The following is a 20,798-nucleotide window of genomic DNA, read 5'->3' as shown; positions in this document are numbered from 1 at the left end:
TAGAAAACAAGTATGCTTTCTTGCATTTGTAACGATAAAATCGGAGACCAAAATTAAGCATCTGAGAGGCATCTTAGGTGGAAACACAAAGCAAACTCCAGAGAAATGCACAACTGTGTCTGTGTCACACTGTCAACCCATATAACATGAAAATATCTACCAGTGCCTCTCACTGTGGAGGGATGAGGCACACCACTCTGCCTTTGCAGGCAAGGTCACTTGAAGGATTCATTGTACATTTAACATTGCACCAGCTTGGAAGTGGCGGGTCTGGGGTGGGGTTTTACAAGCTGCTGACTGGCATATGGATCAATGGTAAATTGTATCTATGGTCAATTTGTCAGACACAGTTGAGCGTGGTCCACATTTCACCAGACAAGACTCACTGACAACCACAAAGCATGATTTAATGGACAGACATGAGACAAGGGCAACAAACACACCCTGAAGCCAAAAGCACCCCCTGAGAAACCTTCCCTCCACATGTCATCATGCCCTATTCCTACCTTCCTTAAGATGCTGGTGGAGCTTTGCCTCAGATTGTGAATTGCTCCTGTCTCAAATTTTTTCAGCCACACTTGGTCTCCCTGTCCACAATCACAGAATCAGAAAATGGTTAAGGTTGGAAGAAACCAGAGATGGACCATCTAGTCCAACCTGCCTGCTTAAGAAAGGTTATCCTAGAGCACATGACACAGGATTGTGTCCAGGCAATTCTTGAGTATCTCCAGTGAGGCAGACTCCACATCCTCCCTGGACAATCTGTTTCAGTGCTTGGTCACCTGCACAGCACAACTCTTCTTCATGTTCAGGTGGAACTTTCTGTGCACCAGTTTCTGCCTTCTGCCTCTTGTCTACTGAGAAGAGTCTGGTTCTGTTCTCCTGACACCATCCCTTCAGATATTTATAGACATCAGCCTCAGTTGTCTCTTCTTGAGGCTGAACAAGCCCAACTCCCTCAACCTTTTCTCTTAAGAAAGAAGCTCCAGTCCCCTAATCCCAACACAGGTGGGTGACTGACAGAGCAAATCTCTGAGCAACCGATAACATTGGGATCCAAATGGGAATTTCAGGTCCTTGACTTTGAAAGTGGCTGGGGATTTTTAATGTTCTTGGCAACAGATTATTTATATGCTGAACCCAAATAAGAATATCCACAGCAAACCCTCAAAAAAGGGGTGAGGCAGGACCTTCATCTGCATCACAACTTCATGCCTGGAAGTTTTCTTAATACCTGATAAACAGCAATAAATTGATTAAAAAGGAAAATAACTCTGACCAGAGTTTTTCTCTGGCATTAATGATTGATCTTTATTTTGCTCCTCTTCAGGAAAAGTTACCATGCCATTTTTTCAAAAAGCTGCATTTTCAGGAAAAACCTGATGGATGGGGTGACTTTTCTTGCCCATTGCCTCTGCTTAAGCTCCATACAGTCCTATTGCCACAAGGGGGAATTTGATCTTCCATTACTCTATTTGGATCCTGTCTTGTAAGAAAGTTCCTTATCAGAGATGTTACCAAATAAAGGCTGTCTTGTAAGAAAGGTTCTTTATGGTGCCACCACCACCTTAGATGGTGACTTCTCTAACAGGACCAGACTGGCAATGTTACATGTGAATGTTGAATATTCCCATCCCACGTGACTCCAAGTGTCAGGGTGAGGGTTGGGACAGACTTGCCTTAAACACTGCTAAGTCCATGCTTGGGAGTAACTTCTGTTCATACTTAGGGTTTGCTCAAGTTATCTCCATCCTGGGACCTACAGTACTGCAGCCAAACACTTTTTCCCCTGGAGCAGTCCAGTGAACAGAAGCAGTGGGAGAAGACTGCATGAGGTCCCTACCTACCTCATACAAAGCCACGTTGGAGGTTTCATGGGTGGCCACTGTGCTTTTCAAGGAAGCGGAACGGGTTACGGATATCATGCTTCTGTTCTTGGCTGCTATGCTGTTTGCATCAGTCAGACTGTCCAAGGTCAGCCTCTGGAAGGCAAGGAAAGCCGGTGCTAGGCAGCTACCACTTTTGGGTGTAAACCTCCACTCCAGCTCTGTCTGCAGCATGGATTCTGGGTAGGGAAATCATGGGAGTGTCCCCCAGCAGGTCACCCGCTCTGTGTATGAACCAGAATGGACCAGGAGTGGTTCCCAGTGTATTTGAATGCAGACACTTTATTTTAGAAGCTAAGATGGTTTATCCTTTTGGGCATGCCCTGTGTTGTACCATCCAACCTCAAGAACAAGGAATAAGCCCTGGTAGCCAGAAGAAACGCAATCAAGGCTATGATTTTACATCATCATAAAAGCTCTGACATCTTATCTGAAACTCAAAAGCACTCAGTATATGGGAAATTTTCTAATTTGCAGAGGAAAATGACATGAAGAAGTGAAATGATGCTTCCAGAGCTTCTTGAGTATGAAAATACCACACAGCAAATCTGTTCTAGAGTGTTCCCCCAGATTCCTTTCACGAGTAGAAGGACTCACCTTTCTATGTATCTCTGGGTTGATGAAGACGAGGTCATCCAAGGTCAGTATGATCTTGTTTGGACCCCTGAAAAGCTGGTTGTTCAGGATACTCTGCCTGCAAGAGTTGGAGAGTCACAGTTTTCAGTTTTAGGCAGTGCATTGGGTCTGACTGAGGTAACATTCCCAGCCCCTACAGTGCTGTGCTTTGCACTGGTAGCTGAATGGGTGTGGATACCAGATCAGTGTTTTGGCTACTGCCAAGCAGCAGTGTCCTTCTGACATTCCCTCCCCTCACCAAAGGGAATGGGAGTGGGTGGGCAAGATCTTGGGAGGGGACACAACCAGGGCAGCTGATCCAAATTAGCCAAAGGGATATTCCATACCGTATGACATCAGCTTAGATATTTAAGCTAAGGGAGAGAGGAGGAAGGGGGGCAGTCATGAGTTTTCAATGTTTGCTTTCTGAAGGAGCCATTATGTGTGCTGAAGCTCTGCTTCCCAGGAAGTGTCCAAATATTGCTGCTTATGGGAAGTAGAGACTGATCTGTTTCCTCTTCAGCTCTCACACATGCAGATCTCCGCTTGTTTCTTTCTTTTTGCTGAAATAAAACTGCCTTGTCTCACCCTGCTGGTCATTCTACATTTTATTCTTTCCCCTGTCCCAGTGGGAAAGGGAGTAATAGAGAAACTGAGTGGGCACCTGGCACCCAGCCAGAGTCAACCCACTACAGGTAGGTACACCTCCTCTGAACTCCCCACACCTGGCTTCCCTGCACCACTGGACCCTGCCTGCAGTGCTGCATCCAGCTCTGGGTCCCTGACTTATGAAAGTCATGGACCTGTTGGAGCAGATCTGGAGAAGGCCATGAAGATGATCAGGGGACTGGAGCACCTCTGTTATGGAGACAGCTGAGACAGCTGGGACTGTTCAGCCTGCAGAAGAGAAGGCCTTGGCAATTCTGAAGAGCACTTTCCAGTGCCTAAGGAGAGGGGCTACAAGAGAGCTGGAGAGGGACTTTTGACAGGGACACGGGGTGACAGGACAAGGGGGAATGAAAGAGTGTAGGTTTAGATCAGATATTAGGAGGCAATTATTTTCTGTGAAGGTGCAAAGGTTACCCTGGGAGGCTGTGCCAGCCCCAGCCATGGAAGTGTTCAAAGCCACGTTGAGTGGGGCTCTGAGCAGCCCAGTGTAGTTGAAGGTGTCCTTGCCCATGGCAGAGTGGTTGGAACAACATGATCTTTGAGGTCTAAAATGGTGTGGGAGTGGGGAAGGATGTTGGTGAAAGAAGTGGACAAATCACCATGCCTTGGCTTGGACTTAAACGCCAAGTCATGAATTACCCATTTCAACATGGATAGCAACAAAAGCTATCATCTCAAATGGTCTTATCACAGATAGACAACTGGATTTGATCTGCTTACTAATATTAATTGGATGTGTATGTAAGCCATATTTTGTTTTGCTTTGCTTTTATTTGTCATATCCCAAATCATTCTCCATTAGGAGACAAAGACTAGTTTTATTAGTCCAGCTGGTCTGGTCATGAGCAAACCACATTTAAGCACACCAGTCTTTCTTAGGGACTGAAGCTGAAGTGTAGTTAATTTATAAGAGCTGCCTGGACACAAATTACTGTCTAAACATGCTGTCTGAGTGTCTATATTGTAGCGTGGTGCATTTTGAAGCACAGAGCAAGTTGTGCCCTTGTAATGGTCGCAGGTTTATACAGAGGGAAAAGCTGCAAGGGGTGAGCAGTATGGCACACGTGACATCACACCTCATCATTTTGATCCCATTGTTTCACTGGACATCAGGGTCTAACTCTGAACACAAAGCAGCAGTATCTACTAGACAGTCAAAAACACCTCAGCCAGGAGCAGAAAAGGGAAGGGAAAGCTCCCCTGTTGCCCTCAGTGTCACTTCTTTTGCTTAAGGAATTTTGTTAACACTACAGCAGATGACTGATCTGCACTCTCCTAAGTGTTTCCCTGATGAGGTGAACAATAGGTGACTTTTGCTGATGTTACTGTAGAAGGACACCACCACATAAAACAACCCCAAATCACCACAATTCACTTTTCCTTTCCATGTATCATTCTGGACATTTTAGAAGAGCATGGGCAGCTTTTTGAAGCTGAGAGGAAGCCTTGGCCACATAACCACAGGCTTTACTTTGGATGACAATTCTCTAAACACACTGTCCCAAGCCACCCAACTCATCTTCATGAAAAAAAATAATAATTTATGTACCTTTCACAAGGCCATCTGAAAAACCTCGCTTGATAAATCGCATCCTCTCCCTAAGCAGGGAGGAAAGCATCCTTCTGCCAAAAGCTAAGCAGAGAGAGTGGAGTGACTCATTTAAGGTCATGCAGCAGATCCCTGACAGAGCTAAGACCAAAGCTTCCACATTTCAACTCAGACCATGCTGTGGTTTAAATTTAGTTCCAGACATGCCCCTTCCTAATATAAATCACTGTCTGAGTCATGCTGGAATTTTTCTTCCCTTGCAGATGGCCATACATCTTTTCTCATGACCAAGCCTTCCCAAGCACAGCCTGGTGCTGGTGGAAGATCTTACAAACAGAGTAGGCAGAAAGATTGTCATTTATTTACTTAATTGTAGAGGCAGGAGGCCAGCAAACAGAGCAGGGTTTCACAGAGTGGGTGGGTGGAGGCGACCTCATGAGTGTCTGCAGCTCTATCAGAAGCAGCTGTGAAAGTGGGGGAGCTCTTTGGGGCGTTCCTTGCTGGGTGGCCCTTATATCTGGGTTCGGAGGGATGATTCAGGAGTGGAAACAAACATGTCTCGGAATTATTTGAGAGGCAAAGCTGGAGGGAACAATCTAGGAACTCTGCTCTGCTGAAGTAATTGCTGCTCAGTAAATGTGCCTTTTGATTTCAGTCTATTTTCAGTCTGAGTTCAGTCATGAGGACATCAATAATTAGAGACAAACTACTCCAGGGGCTATAGTGACCTCGCCAAGAGCTATCCATAGCTCCTGGACCAACCAATCCATTCTGGCACTTTTCTACCTTGGATATGGAGTTGGGACACAGAGGTGACATGCAATTATGGGAAATTATTCCTTCCCCAGAACACTACTGCCTTTACTCCTAAGATCTCATGCCCAGACCAATACATATATAATGGGAATGACCAGGGAGCTGAACCCCAGGTCAAAACAGAGTGAATCAACTTGATAATAAAGATGTATCCTAAATATTTGCTTCAAATTCTCTCCAGAGGTATTTTCTTTCTTTTTAGTGCATGGAGAAAATACAGAGGGTCAGCCTCACATGTTTAATAGGGAACATGATTATATTAAAGACAGAAATTCAGGCAAGAATGATCTCAAGTTAGAAAAATACTTGGTTTCAACCCTCGTGTCCTCATAACAGATTCCTGTATTTCGTTTCTATGTCATCCTTTACACTTCCAAAGTGATAACCACCTTCCTAATGTTTCAGAAACATCCAGCAACAAACTGCTGGAGCAGGGCAAGGGTGTGAGGAGCCCTTCCCCTCGGGAGGAAGGAGCAGCAGAGGCAATGTGGGATGAACTGACTGCAGCCCCCATTCCCTGGCCCCTGTGCCACTGCTGGGGAGGAAGTGGAGAATTTGGGAGTAAGTTAAGCCTGGGAAGAAGATATTTTTAAGATTTTATTTTATTTCTCACTATCTTACTCTGATTTGATTGGCAATAAATTTAATTTCCCCACATCAAGTCCATTTTGGCTGCTGTGGTAATTGGTGAACGATCCCCTCCTGAGCCCATCTTGAGCCATGAGCCTTTTGTTGTATTTTCTTTCCCCTGCCCAGCTGAGGAAGGGAGAGATAGAACGCCTTTGGTGGATGCCTGGCATGCTGCCAGGGCCAACACACCACAAATGTGAAGAGATATGTGGCTGGAGAGCCAAGAGCAAAATCAGACTTTCTGTGTGTGCATAGTCTAAACTGCTGGCTAAAGCACAAGACTAACAGAGGAGTTAAAAGTGGCACCAACTCAAATACCTGTTGCAATTCTCACCTGATGAGAGAAGCCAGGCCCACAGCACACAACACCAGGACAAATAACAGCATTACTCCCAAGAAAATGACAGCAGGCTCAATCCCTGTGCAAAGATGGGAAAAGAATCAGTGAATTAGAAAATCATTTTGATTTAGGCAATAATGTTAAAAACATCAATATCAGGCCATTGGATTAAAAAGTCAAATATTCAGCCAGAAGAATGCTGGAAGACAATTTTAATGCATTGTTTGTTTATGAATACACAAATACTTACTAACTTGGCATACATAAGACTTCAGCTATGCTAATTATTTATTTCCATGCACTTTTTTTTTTTTTTTAAACCAGACTTAGAGCAGTGGACCAGTGGAAAAATAGTTTTTCTTCAAGTAAATAAATAAACAATTCTTCCAGGAATTGTTAAGTTTTAGAGGAAGCTTCTGCAAAGTTCATAACTTTTTAACATTTGGCCCTTTTCTCTTGAAGAATTGAAATGCTGAAACAAATCTTTATCTTGTGGTACCAAACCAACAGCCAGGGTGAGTCACTGGCCCATCTGGGCTTTTTCATTCTCTGCTGCAGATTTCTAATGTTGAAAAGAGAAGAAGAGGAGGAGCAGCAGAAGGTTGATGTTCTCCTCAACACATCCATCAGCAGAAAGTACTGGAGCCAGACACTTTGCTGATGAGTGTGTTTACTAGAGAGCTAAGGGAAGCTGATATGACTGCATAAGCTAAATTCCAGTGGGAACTGTTTGCTGTGTCTCTTCTGGTTTCTAACTTTTCTATTTATTCTGCTTATATCCATAGATCTATAAACACAAACAAACATGGAGAAATTTGAGTTGACAAAAGGTTCATGACTCTTATCTTACACTGGCACCTATGTGCAAGCACTGAGACCTAGAGCATTGCAGTGAAAGCTGAAGGCATTTTTGAAAACTGGTATTTATTTCAGGAAAAGTCAGAGCATTTTAGCTGAAATTTCGCTGCTTCGGTCTAGGGCCCCAGGCCCTGACTGCCCTCACACAAACACAGAAAGAGGCTGCCCATGAACGCTGTGGCTGCCCCATCCATGGCAGTGTTCAAAATCAGGCTCCACAGGACTTTAGGCAACCTGGTCTAGTGTGGGATCGGAATAGATGGATGGCCTTGAATCATCCCTCCCAAGACATACTATAGTCACAACTAACCAGAAGTAAAAGTAAGCTAATTATGAGCTTATGGGAAAGAGCAAACTTACAGCATGCTTGAGGGAATTTATGGGATTGAGTTAAAGTCATTAGGGAATGCTTTAAGGGAGCTGCAGGAGTACATGAAACTTCTCACACGATCTTTAGGGGAAAGGGCAAACATGGGTAAAGGGAGAGATAGAATGGATCAGGAATGCTCAAGTATGTGAGAGAATGGGGATGCTGGTCACACATAACCATGCTGTGCATTTTTTTCAAGCATTTGATCACTGCAGTCATTCCCACCTTCTTAACCCCATCTACGTTTTTTTCCTGAGTAACTCTGCTCTCTGACTGTGTATGACATTTACAGACTTAACATCAACCTAACTCACAGGGAAGGGAAGTCCTGGAGGCTGCAACCCATGAGAAACTGCAAGTCTGGAGTCAGCCCCTGCAGAGCCTGAAGGGTTTGAGAGATGGCTATGGGAGAATTTAGGTTCGTACAATCTGCCATAGGATGCATTTGTGAGTCTGAAGAAATTGAGGCTGTGAGATCTGCTACCAAACTTGGAGCCTTATTATGAGGTGCATAAGAGCAGCACCAGGCCATTTCTGATGTCCATGTCTCAGCAGTGCCTGTAAAGACATAACTCTCCTGTATGTGTTACTCTGCCAGTGACTGGCTGTGTGTGCACTCTGTGTGTGTGTGTGTTTGTGTCCATGTCCTGGGAACACCAGCTCAGCCCTGCTCCTGGTGAGCCTGGAGTTAGGAAGCACAGCAGCCTGACAACTTCTCATCCAACACCCCTCCAAGCCTAACTTCATACAAAAGCTAGAGTGAGGCTTGTATTTAATTCTAGCGATCATAATAAATTACTGTTTAATTGACAGATGCCTAGAGCTTTATGCCTTTGTAAAGGTATGAACATAAAATCTGAGCTCTCAAAAAATCAGTGGGATTTTTCTATAGACTGCAATGAGATGTTAAATTGCTACATTGTTCCTAGGGGCAGTGTGAAATTAGATATATGATAGTATTATACTTATCTCTTCTATTGCTTGCCAGTTTCTACAAGATCAGTACATCTCCAGTTTTCATGGAGTGACACTGATTTATGTGTCAGCTTAGTTATGCCTAAGCCAAGGAGAATGGTTTTCTCAGCTACTGGATGAAATATTCCATAGATGTAGTTAATTTCATTTGTTTAAGACATAATCTGGAGCAATAGGTGTAAATGCTTAGTATTTTAAGCAAATATGAGGAGGAGGTTGAGTACCCTACCCTGAGATTTTGGCTTTCCTGTGAACTTTAAGACTGCACCATAGTTGCCTCAATTTAAAAACAATAGGTAAACCCAGTGCACAGTGCTTCCTTCAAACCTAGAAAGTAGCACAGGTATCTCTGCCCCCAGATTGATTACTGCCTTGGTTATCTATAATAACTCGAATTATTTTGAGTAATGATTATCAATTTTTTCTCAATGAGCTGAGCTTTGATGGTCCTTCACTCCTCATTGCTCCCTGAAAACAGGAGCAGAGGTGAACAGGCAGGATGCTGAGGGCATCTGCTCTTGTGCAGCTCTCTTAGGCTGTCTTCAAGGCAAATCCTCTTAGTGTCCTGTGCCCCAGAAGGACAGAGACACAGTGCTGGGTGCAGCCTCTGTTATATAATGGCTACTGTTCATATTGGCAGGTGTTGAGTGTTATACCCAGAAAACCCTTCAACATATAACAGTGGTAACAACAACCTTATTGGCCCAGAAGAGTAGTGGGATTAATGGCTCTGGAATTGTTGAAAAAATTGTGTAGTTGTGATATTTAGTGGTAGGATTGGCAGTGGTAGGTTAGGATTCAGTGATCCTAGAGGTTTCTCCCAACCATAATGATTCTATTATTCTATGATCTAACAAGCAATAGGAGAATATTGTGGCTTGATGGTGTTACCTCTGCACAGGATTCCCATTCCAAACAGCATGATAACTGGGCATCTTTATATTAAATCCTTGAATTTAGACTTTTCTGCTTGGGGAGTTCTAATTTAAAGGGTTAACCACTTGGAGTGAGAGAAAAGATGAAAAATGAGAAGCATGAACTCAATGCCCATTCACCCAATTTTTTGGTTCTTTCTTTTCTTTCTTACCTTCAGTGCAGAGAACATCTGGATCAAACCAACAGCTGGGGTCTGGTTTGGGTGGAATTTCATTGGGAAAGTGGATGGCCCGGCCTAGGGGCAGCACAGAGGCTGCAGACATGTCCAGCAGGTGGGTTGGGAAAAGCTGGTTCCCATGACCATCTGTGTCCAGTACCACGTACTTGTCCAGCCCCTTCCCACAGCTGTCTGTCTCTACCTGGTGGCTAAACCCAGGGAAGCTGAAGTTTTTTGTGTGCTCAGCTATGGTGGCTCCTGAGGCTCTGACTCCGTTCCTCTGTGCACTGTCCATAGCCATTGCCACGAAGTAAATGGCATCATAGATTGTTCCAAAGAGTGGAGAAACCTAAAAATGCATGAGAAATTGAGGATAAACTGCTCCTAACCTTCTGTTCGAGATTGGTGGCAAAAATACTTTCCCCATGGCTAAGCTGTAACTTAAATAGTGAGACGCCAGAACATTAAGGCTCACAGAGCAATGGGTTTGAAGAATCTTAGGTTGAAGGTAGACCCAATATATGCATGATTTTGAATATCTGTCTTTTCTTATGGTGGATTCACAAAATTCAATTTCAAAATATTTTTTAAAACCACGCAAAATTGCATTATGATGGGAAAAGCCAAGATTCTGAGCTTGATGTTCAGCTGAAATTTATCACAAATTTATCCTGCCTCAAAACATTTCACTAAAATATCTTCTATAAATAGGAGATTGAAGTCAGAGGCTCCATACCAAGACAGGAAAAGTGTCATGCCCAAAGGATTGGTATTCTCTGTCAAAATATTATTTACCCCAAAGATGCAAAAATCCCCCAGCAGAGCCACAGCAAACTTGTTCTGTGGGGTAACAGAGCCTTTTCTGTTTGCATTGCTCCCTTCCGTGCCAGACTTGATTTAGGAAGCTTTAACACAACTGGTGACTTTTGTAATCACATGGTCATTCACAGCTGGGAGGTGAAGAGAGATTACAGCCATACACCTGTGAGAAAAATGAGGAGTGCCCTTGGGAGCCGCAGGCAAATCTGACATTTGTGGGATTAATTGATCAGATGTAGAGATCTGAAATGAAGTACCTGACACTCAATACAGTGAACCTGGGATCTCATTAAAGTGAACGGAAATAAATTAATGCTTGCAAGGCATGATTCATCTTCTTCTAAAGTAGATCCATGCAGATCTGATAAATTATGCCTTAAAAGTACTTGTAATTTTTTAAAATGTCATAGGGTGATTTGAAGAATAGCTCAGCTAACTCCTGTATCTCTTCACCAGTATAAGATTCTCCAGTTCTTGTAAATGTTCTCAAGGTAAAAACTGATTTGGTTTTTAATAGGCTACCGGGGATGTTTAGATGATCATGCTGACAAAGAATAACCTTGACTATAGTGCTAAGAAGAATGCAATAGCAATGGTCTTAAATATTTCCCTCTAGAAGCATCCAGTATTTCTTTAGTCTGTCTCATCCCCTCAAATTCTCAGTCATATGGATATCTTACTTTGATTCCCTGCAAAATCCATGGACCTTATCCACCTTAAGAGATACCTTTTTAATTCAAGTCCATTGCAGCTAGCACACAGCAAACCAAATCTGAGAGCCTCAGGCATAGCCCCTTTCTCTTGAATTCCCATCATGATCCTACAGTTTAATCAAGTGAGTTATATTGCCAGACATCTGGGAAAAGTGACCTTTCCAGATGAGTGCAGACCACATTCAAATTTCTCTGTATTTTTCTCAAAATGAAAGTGTGCAGGCTGGAATGACTCTTCCCAGTACTTTCTCTATAACTATTGCTATGTTTCCTACTGATAGGTCCCAGAAAACCCCAAGGGAAAGACTGTTTACCTGTGTGGCTTCCAAATCCCTGATTATTTCACCACTTTCTTTAGCTTCCCTGAATGCATCATAGAAAGTCCTTTCTCCAGACTCCAGTGTGATGGTCAGCACAGCATCATAAGCCTCCCGGAGCTTGCTGTCATTATCAAAGACACTGAATGAGATGTTTTGGTAAGGCAGACTGTACAGCAAAGTGTCATAGGGAACAAAGATGTATCTTCCATCTGCTAGTCCCATTTCCAGAGCTTTTGTGAGCAAGGCAGCCTGTTCCTGCCCTCCGATGAGAACAGAATGCATGCACAGGAGAATAACTGGAACACAAGGACAGTGGAGAGTGTTAGTAATCTGCCTGGGGTTTTCAACATGACATAGCTCTTGCTATTTCAGTAAAAGAGCTGCCTGAACTACTCTGTCAGGTCAGGTTCTGATGTTAGGTGCTGGGGAAGCTGAGAGCCACACCCGTTTTGTTCAACCTCTAGAGGTCTGTACCACCTAATAAAGGAGATTGTGGGTGTTAACCATTTCTGGAGCTGTAAAGAAGGAATGGAGAGAAGCTTTGACAGGAGTGAGGCACAGGTGAAGATGGGCAGTTGTGGTCATTTCTGTCATTGACCCAAACTTGAGCTTTCCCTCTCTGTGTGCTGAGCTGACAAACACAATGCAGCTGTAAGCAGTGCCCAACTTCCAAATGCTCACCCTGCCACCAAATATACAGATTTTAGGTTGACACAGCTGGGCTGTGTTTAAACATCTGGTCCATGCTTGACTGTCCCAAAGTCTGTGCCTTTTCTTGCAAAATGTCATGGGGCCAATGTCTGGTGGGGAGATCTGAAATACAGGACGCAGCATCAAAGCAAGATTTTTGATATTGATATTGATTTTTGATATTCCACAATACAAATCACCTTAAATACAAAACCTTCCTATAAACTCTTCTTTACACAAGCCAGGCACAGAAAACCATCTACAATTTTTTTTTTCAGACAAGCTGGACCCAGTGTTTCAGGTTGTAGTAGATGATTTTGACCTATATTCATCACATACAAAATGCCTAGCATTCTTTTATGTGAAGCCCTGTCTGCATTAGGATCAGAGATAAAATTCTGCTTGACTTAAATCACTTTAAGTTTTCATTCTCTAAAGTATGTCCATTGGGTAACAATGTGGTCCTACCCTGGGGAAAAAAAAAAATTAAAAAAAGGAATGAGACTCAAAGCACTTACTTTTAATGTTATTAACTTGTTTAACCTTGTTCCAGGTGTCTTCAATGCCTTTTTCTCCCTTATGCACGGATGTAACAATGCCTACAGGTAGCCCATGGTTCCTGAGCGCGGTTGCTGCCTCCTTGGCTGTGTACATCCAAATATCATCACTGGATGCAATGATGCCAACATGAGCCCACCTAAAATATTTCATTATTGTAAGCAAAATTTGCATTGGAGAGGGCAGAGTTCTTGCAAATGCATTATGGTGGATGGTGGAATCCAACTTATAATTGATGCACATCCATGAAAAGATAGCTTTATTCCAGTTTTTCCCTAAATGTGCAGCCACCTCACAGAAGCCAGGGTTTAGAGGGCCTATAAAAGCTGAGGAAAGCTTTCCAAAGTCAAAAAATCTAACCAGAGCTTTTGGCGTGTCACATTCTTCTTGCAGAACCACATAATCCAGCCGGTGGCCAAGAGCTAGTGAAGGATCTCTGCTTATTCGTCCCACAGCTAACCTGGCAGCCACATGGGGAAAGGCTTTGGAAAAGAAGGGGTCACAGTTCCAGGGTCCAAGCAGTCCAATTTTAAAGACAGAGCAACGTACTGGGGAACAAAGTAGGATTATTCCAAAGAGCAGCCACCAGAGATCCTGGAAAAATGTCTTGAATGAGTTTCCAGTGTTGAAGTGATGCACTCTGATGTGCCTCGACAGCGCCCACGAGGAGCTGTGAGGACTCCACAGGGGAAATGACATTGTTTCACAAGTGGACAGATCTGCACCAAGTTCTTCAGGAAGCAGGCAGAGTGTTACCAGATGCTGGAAGGAAAGCAGATTACGTTTGCCTTTCACCACATGTATCTGTTCCGTGCATGCAGGTACAGCTGAGTCAGCCCAAGCTTCACAGCAGCTCCCAAGGCACAAGTCTTTGGGGAGCCAAACCCACACACAGACACGTGGGTCCAGCCAGTGTCAGACACGCCATAACCCTTAAATGCAGACTTACATAAACATTTTAATATGTTTTGCAATATACTGTGAAACCAGGCAGTGAGGAATGAGTCTGCTTTGTTTGCAGCAGTAAGTACAAGTTATGGGTACACTGTGCTTCTGGTTCCTAAGAAAGACAGTTTCAAAGTCGTGCAGACATGCACCTATATAAGAAAATTAAATGGTGGAGTCAGCTAGGCCATTAGCTTCCCTCAAAAATCCTCAGTGGGTTGTGAATATGAATCAGAGCCCATACAAAGACAAAAACTCACACACACATATTCATATACTTAGAGATACATATGTATGTGCATACAACTTTAAAACTTTCTGGAAAAAAATTTCAAGGGCAACTCAGTCTCTTAAATCTGACAAATTGAAAGGTGGATAAACAGATAATCAGAAAATGAGGGAAAGGAGGATTATGATTTGAATTTAGATAAAGAACTGCTAAATAACTGTCAGGTCAAAACCTTTGTGTATGCAAGTGTGCTTCAAATATTCTTGGTTAAATACTAGGAGCCATAGGGTTGTTTGGGGCTTTTTTTAAATAACAGTTTCCCCCTTCACAGCCAAGCACAGAAATACCAAAGCCATAGCAGGCTCTCCTCCATCTGCAGTGTCACCCCATGGCTTCGAAAACTTTGCAGATCCCAGCAAGTTTGTGCTCTAAAAATAGCAGGCCCCTTATTCTGGCTTACCTGTTCATTCCTGGAGAAGTATTTTTATCCTGGATGCTCCAGCACCGGGACACACAGCACGGAGCACTGCAGGTCAGCCTGTGCTGCAAATGCACCCGCAGCTCCTCTGCCTGATGAAGGGAGACCTCCAGAAGGAGCCACCCACAGCAGAGCAGGCTCTCTCCAGAGTCAGTGGCTGTCCTTGGATGGGGGTACCACCATGAGGACAGGCAATGCACGGTCAGCTTCCCCTGCTTTGGCGCCCGCCTCCTTTAAATTCTTGTGTGCACAGGCCATTCCAGCTGGGTGGGTGCTCTGGGATCCTCTGTGCCTTGTCAAAAGCTTGTTGTGTCCCTTTTGGTGAGGTCCATTTCTCTCCTGAGGGTTTCACAGCTTGGGCTGTAACCACCCAAGCCCTTAGTTCCTTGAGGGTCTTGCTGAGGTCCAAGTCTGCCTCACACTGAACTGTCTCAGTACAGATTGTACTCCAGTGTAACCCAGAAGCTGGCATCTTAAAGCTCTGCCCTTGGATTAGTGGGATTTAATTCCTGGGATTGGCTCCTGCAGAACAGCTCTTTAAATCTCTCTGCACCACAGCAGAGAGTGCTCCTCTTCTTGAGCTATTTAGGTTTGGGGTATGCAGCGTATTTGAGCTTTGGCTTCATCATTTTGCTGATGTGCCATGTTCCTCTTTTTCCTATTGTTGTTTGGGTTTTTTGTTTTATTTTTTTTTTTTTTTTTTTGTAGCCATTATGACATACACAGAGCTTTTACACTTACATCAAAGTCTTCTTGGGGGGTTGGACTAGATGACCTTTAAAGGTTTCTTCCAATACAAACTATTCCATTATGTAATGACTCTTGGTTATTTCTACGGATCCTGTATATACCTCCCTAGAGATGAGCCCTCCAATAAACCATTCCCAGGCACCTTCCTCCTGGACCTGGCAATACAATTATCATCGTGGAAAAGCCTTAAATGTCTCCATGCCTGTCCGAGCTAGGAAGCCCCTTGCAATAATTTAGCTGCGGTCAGAGGCCCAGCATTTGTGGTCTAGAGGGAATAATTTGTAATTCAACTACATCATATAAATTATACACATCTCAGTGGCGTGAGTTTAGGAGCAGTTCCTCATGACTAATGATTGAGGGAAGCCACAGAGTCTCTCAGATGCAGTGGGGAGAACAGCTCTCTCTGTTAATTTCATTCATTTGCTCCTATTCATTAATTTCCACAGTCCAAATCCAGGGAGGTTCCTGGGCATGCACTTCATTGAAGGCTGTTACAGCTCAAGATTGTTATCAGGGATTATAAAATAGCTTCATATTTGGAAAGTGCCTAAGACAAACTCAAGCCTGAACTCAGAACACTGCTTTGTATGCCACCAGTATATCAGGTTTTGACACCCAGTTTTACTCAAAAAATAACATTAAATAAATATTTTCAGTTGAGAGTCTTACTAAAAAAATATTTGAACTTATAAATTTGATTTATCCACGTACAGATATGCCTATATCTCTGTCCATATGTCATATGCTCAGTGCTATCTTTCTGTATCAGCAATGGGGCTGCACAGTTTAATTCCACTTCAGGTCAGCAGACTCAGAGTCTCCAGGAGAAGCTGCAAAATTCCAGTGACTCACTTCTAGAGGATGTTTGTTTATAGCATTCAAATCTCAGCAATGAAAGATTAAAAAATAATCTTGGCAGTCTATTCATTAGCATAATTACTCTGCCCTTAACACTTCATACTTTTCCATAGCAAAGTGAGTTGAGAACTTAATCACTCTCTTCATTTTCTTCTCTTTTTTTCTGCTGATGTAATAACCTTCCTTCCATTAGGTAATAACTGTGGCATTAATCCATCCTCCACAGAAAATCTGGTTATCCCAAGTGGCTCCAGCACATCTCTCCATGCTCAGGGTATTCAAGACTAAGGATAACACTCCTACTGCTGCAAAACAAGCTCAGGTCCTGGCACTGCCTGATTGGTTTCACTAATAAACAAACAAGGTAAATCAAGCAGCTGAGGCAAAAACCCCCAAGTATTTATGTCACCCATCTGGCTGAAATAAACATTGAATTTTAAAAACCTGCTTATATCTCCAAACCCTGCTTATGTCCCCCAACCTTGGTTTTTCCTCCTCACATCTACAGCTTATCATTACTGCCACAACCACACTAGAAAGCAAAGATTTCTTTGCAATGTTTATGTTATTTGCATACCATCAGATTAGTTCCCAACACTCTTCAGTGCTCACTGAAGTGGGTGAGTGACACAACATTGCCTATGGGACAGTAAAGCCACAGCTGCATCGCTTTGCTTTTAATTTTTAGAGCAGGAGAGGGTGCTCTAATCTCTCAGTCTGACCTCTCTCATCAAGCCTGGCCAAGCAGCCTCCCAGGAGCTGCTGCTGCTGCTCTGAGCTCTTCCAGCATCCTGGATACAAAATGTGTTTTGTAATGAATTATACCAGAGGGTGCCGCTGAATAAAGCTGATTTCTCTGGAAAATCTCTGCTGTCAGCAGAGACAGACAGGGAAAAGGCTTGATTCATGTTCTGCTCTCCCTGAAGAAAAGTCTTATATCTCAACTGATTATAGAGAAAATTGAGGGAGAGCAGTACAGCAACACTCACATCAGCCTTTCTCCACATCCTCTGAGCCCTAATTAAAAACTACAACCTTGGAGGATCTACTGGGTTCCTATGGCTACTATTCCAAGAGCTAATTACACTCAACATTAAAAATACCCACTTAACATCTAGGGTGTCTGGCTTCAGCTTCCTGCAACTGGCTCTCGCTCTGCCTTTGCCTGAGAAAGAAAACCAAAACAAAACAGGAAGCACAATAAATATCACCTCCCTGTAGACATTTGCACACCATAATTAGCTCACATCCCAGTCATTCTCTGGGCAAAATAAATTAACAGCTCGTTAAGACTCTTGCCATAGTGCATGCTTTCAGGATTCCATCCTTGCAATGTTTTTTTAACGTTCATTTTTAATTTTCTTTCTTTTGGCCAAGTTAAAACCAGTATCAATTAGTAAGCCTCACTCCTTAATGCTGAATATAGGTGTCATGGCATCCTTTATCACCTATTTGATTTTTTTCTGCACTTTAATTCTATAGCTTGGATGAACACAGTTGCAGAACCACTGTTTTTAAGCCTTTTTCTGCTCTCCTTAGTGCAAACATCTGCCTTAGAAGTGTAGTATAAATTTTTCTCCCCAGATGTTTACAAACCCAACTGGTTAAGTAGGTGCTTTTCAAAAATTTCTATTTAATCAGAGGTCCAGACTAATTTGCAAGTTATATGAATAATGTTTTTTCTCTGTCTTCCAAGTAATATGCTAGAGTTATTGAACAGCACTGGGGAAAAAAAAAATCATATCCCAGAGGCTCCACTAGAAAACACTAACAAAGGAGAGTACTCATCTACTATTTAATGTCAAAAGAGCAACTAAGTTCTTTTTTTCTATTGTGCAGACACATTGGCTATGTAACACTAATTTTCTCTTCAATATCACCTTTCAGTAGGATGACATTTTGTAGGTATTCAGGAAGACAGCGTCACCATTTGACCTTACATCCCAGAATTGTGACTTAACCGCAAAAGCTACATAAAGTCTGACTGACAAGACTTATTTTCAGTCCAGCCTCATGGTCTGGCATTAGTAAACCTTCACCCTTTCATTCTTTAGAAGTTCCTCTCCACTTTGTCCTTTCCATGACATTGAGTTTGCATGATGTCAACCCAACCTGAGCTCACTTTCTTGACTCTGCAGCACAGGAAGTATCTGATATCCCATGGTGTTGATGGGACTGGAATTTTTGGGAAGGATTGTCCTGCTGTGGCATATTGTCCTGGTTGCAAGATGCAGTCAAGCCCTTGGAAGCCCTTTTTCTCCAGATTATCTGGTTTGCACCAGAACACCAAAAGGTCATCCCTGAGTCCTGCAGAGTCAAGTTCAAGTGAGTTCACTTTCCAAAAAAGGCTAGATTTATTTGATTTTCTTGGAAACAGATTTTGTAGCCTGTGAAATCTGATGTCTCTGGCACTGGCATTAGTGGAATATGTGATGTTGCAGGTTTAGATAATCAATATTAGAGCTGGCAGGAAAGAGTCTCATAACACCAGATGAGATATTTGTACATGTATTTATTTAGGCATCAACGCCCAAGTGTTGAATCTGACAGCCTTCAAATTCACTCCTCTTACAGGGGACATTTCCAAAACTTTTAGAATATGAGAATATGCGAAGTAGCTACAGTTCATAATTTCTTTTTTTTTACATGAGGCATAGCCAGACAAGACTTTCAATGAGTAAGTTAAAGCCATCTGCTGAAGGAGATGTCTTCCCACGGGCAGGCAGGTGCTCAGCCATCTCTAGGAGAGCAGGGCCCCATCACAGATAATAGTGACCTGGACAAACCTCACTCCAAATGTCCTTTCCTTCCTCCCTCTTCCCCCACTTTGTACACTGAGCATGATGCCACACTGTCTCAAATGTCCCTTTGGTCAGCTGGGGTCACCTGTGCAGCCTGTGGTTCCTCCCAGGCACACCCAGCTTCCCCATGAGCATGGCAGTGTGAAAGCAGAAAATCCCTTGGCTCTGGGCAAGCCCTGCTCAGCAGTAACAAAAACATCTCTGCATTATCAACTCTGTGTTCAGCACAAATCCAAAACACAGCTCCATAACATCTGCTGGGAAGAAAGTTAACTCCACCCCAGCCAAAACCAGCACACTCAGTGACAACTGCAATTTCATTGGTGGCCTTGACAGAAAACCTCAGGGGAACAGCAAACCCTCACAGAACTTGCAGAGTTCAGGAAGCTTGTCATTCCTTGGATATTTAAAAAGTAAATGGCTTAAATGAAGCGTGGCAAAAAAATCCCAAAACAAAACAAAACAAAAAAACAACAACAGAAAATATCACCATAAATCTTCTGGCAGACAAAGAATGATGGGTTTTGGCCAAGCCTGCACACAGTGAATGATAACAAGATTTCCAAATGCGTCAATGGACTCATGGATTGCTGACGTTCTGCATGATGTCTTAGCCTATGCTATGTTGCAAACTTTCCCACAACCACATAATCTCACTGGAGCATTCATCAGATCCTGACAGATCAGATAACTGGCATTTATCCCTAAAATAAAGCCAGGAAATGACAGTGAATTGCATCTTTGCACAAGGGCTTTACAAGCCCCATAGAGGAAATTACACCAGAACATCTTCTATCCCAATAGATCTTTCCCAGCCTCTGGCATCTTTGGCAGCTTGAGGAAAATAGCCAGATTTACAATTTTATCTAAATTATCTGACCTTTCAAATGTCTGCTGGATAGACTTTAACTTGGATACCGAACCACAGCACAGGCCACCCAGGATTGGTGTTATATCTTCCTCCAGCTCTCATCTTGCCTATCAAAAATTTTGTTCTCTGCTATCACAATACCCAGATATCTAGCCATAATTAGGAGCTACAGAAAATCTATAAATCAATGAATTAACTGGTTAATTAGTATGGAGCATGAGCTAGGTATGAACATCCCTGGGTAGATGGAAGGTCTCAGCAGGTAGCATCTTCCTGCAACCCAATGTCTTCATCTCTTCTGCTTCTGCTTCAGCTATGTGTATATATATATATATATATATATATATCTTCAGCTCATAGAGTCATAGAATTACAGAGTAGTTTGAGTTGGAAGGGACCTTCGAGACCATCCAGTTCCAACTCCCCTGCCACAGACAGAGACACCTTCAAGTAGATCAGGTTGCTCAAAGCCCCATCCAATCTGGCCTTGAACACTTTCACAGCTTCTGTGGACAACCCATGCCAGTACCTCACCACCCTCACAAGGGAAAAATGTCTTACCAACATCTAACCTTACCCTGCCCTCCATCAGTTTGAAGACATTCCCCCTTGTCTTATCTTTCCATGTCCTTGTCAGATGTCCTATCTCTCCTTGTCCTCTCCAGCTCTCTTGTAGCCCCTTTATGTACTGGAAGGGGCTCGAAGGGATTCCCAAAGCCATCCCTTCTCCAGGTGAAACAACTCCAGTTCTCTCAGCCTGTCTCCACAGCAGAGGTGCTCCAGCCCTCTGAGCACCTTCATGGCCTCCTCTGGACTCTCTCCAACCCATCTACGTCCTTCTTATTTGTATGCATATATATCTCCATATATCCTCTGGGCTGCTCTTGCAGTGTCTGACAACAGCTTTGCATTGCATTGGAGCAGGAGAGTCACCACCTTTCCGCACCCTGTTTCTCTTCACC

General features: G+C 43.2%; 1 protein-coding gene across 1 annotated transcript in view; it reads right to left on the bottom strand.

Moving 5' to 3' along the window:
• GUCY2F (guanylate cyclase 2F, retinal) overlaps positions 1-13,600 on the bottom strand; it is a 37,875-nt gene extending 24,275 nt beyond the window's left edge. The window contains exons 1-7 of the mRNA XM_058045525.1: positions 12,862-13,600; positions 11,648-11,949; positions 9,796-10,150; positions 6,500-6,584; positions 2,484-2,580; positions 1,848-1,982; positions 507-587 (exon numbers count right to left, since the gene is read on the bottom strand). Coding sequence (XP_057901508.1) covers positions 507-587; positions 1,848-1,982; positions 2,484-2,580; positions 6,500-6,584; positions 9,796-10,150; positions 11,648-11,949; positions 12,862-13,600 — 1,794 coding nt within the window. The remainder of the gene's footprint in view (positions 1-506; positions 588-1,847; positions 1,983-2,483; positions 2,581-6,499; positions 6,585-9,795; positions 10,151-11,647; positions 11,950-12,861) is intronic.
• Positions 13,601-20,798: the final 7,198 nt, after the last annotated feature.

Source organism: Melospiza georgiana, chromosome 2 (assembly GCF_028018845.1).
Source record: "Melospiza georgiana isolate bMelGeo1 chromosome 2, bMelGeo1.pri, whole genome shotgun sequence".
NCBI lineage: Eukaryota > Metazoa > Chordata > Aves > Passeriformes > Passerellidae > Melospiza > Melospiza georgiana.
This window is presented reverse-complemented; position numbering and strand designations above follow the sequence as displayed.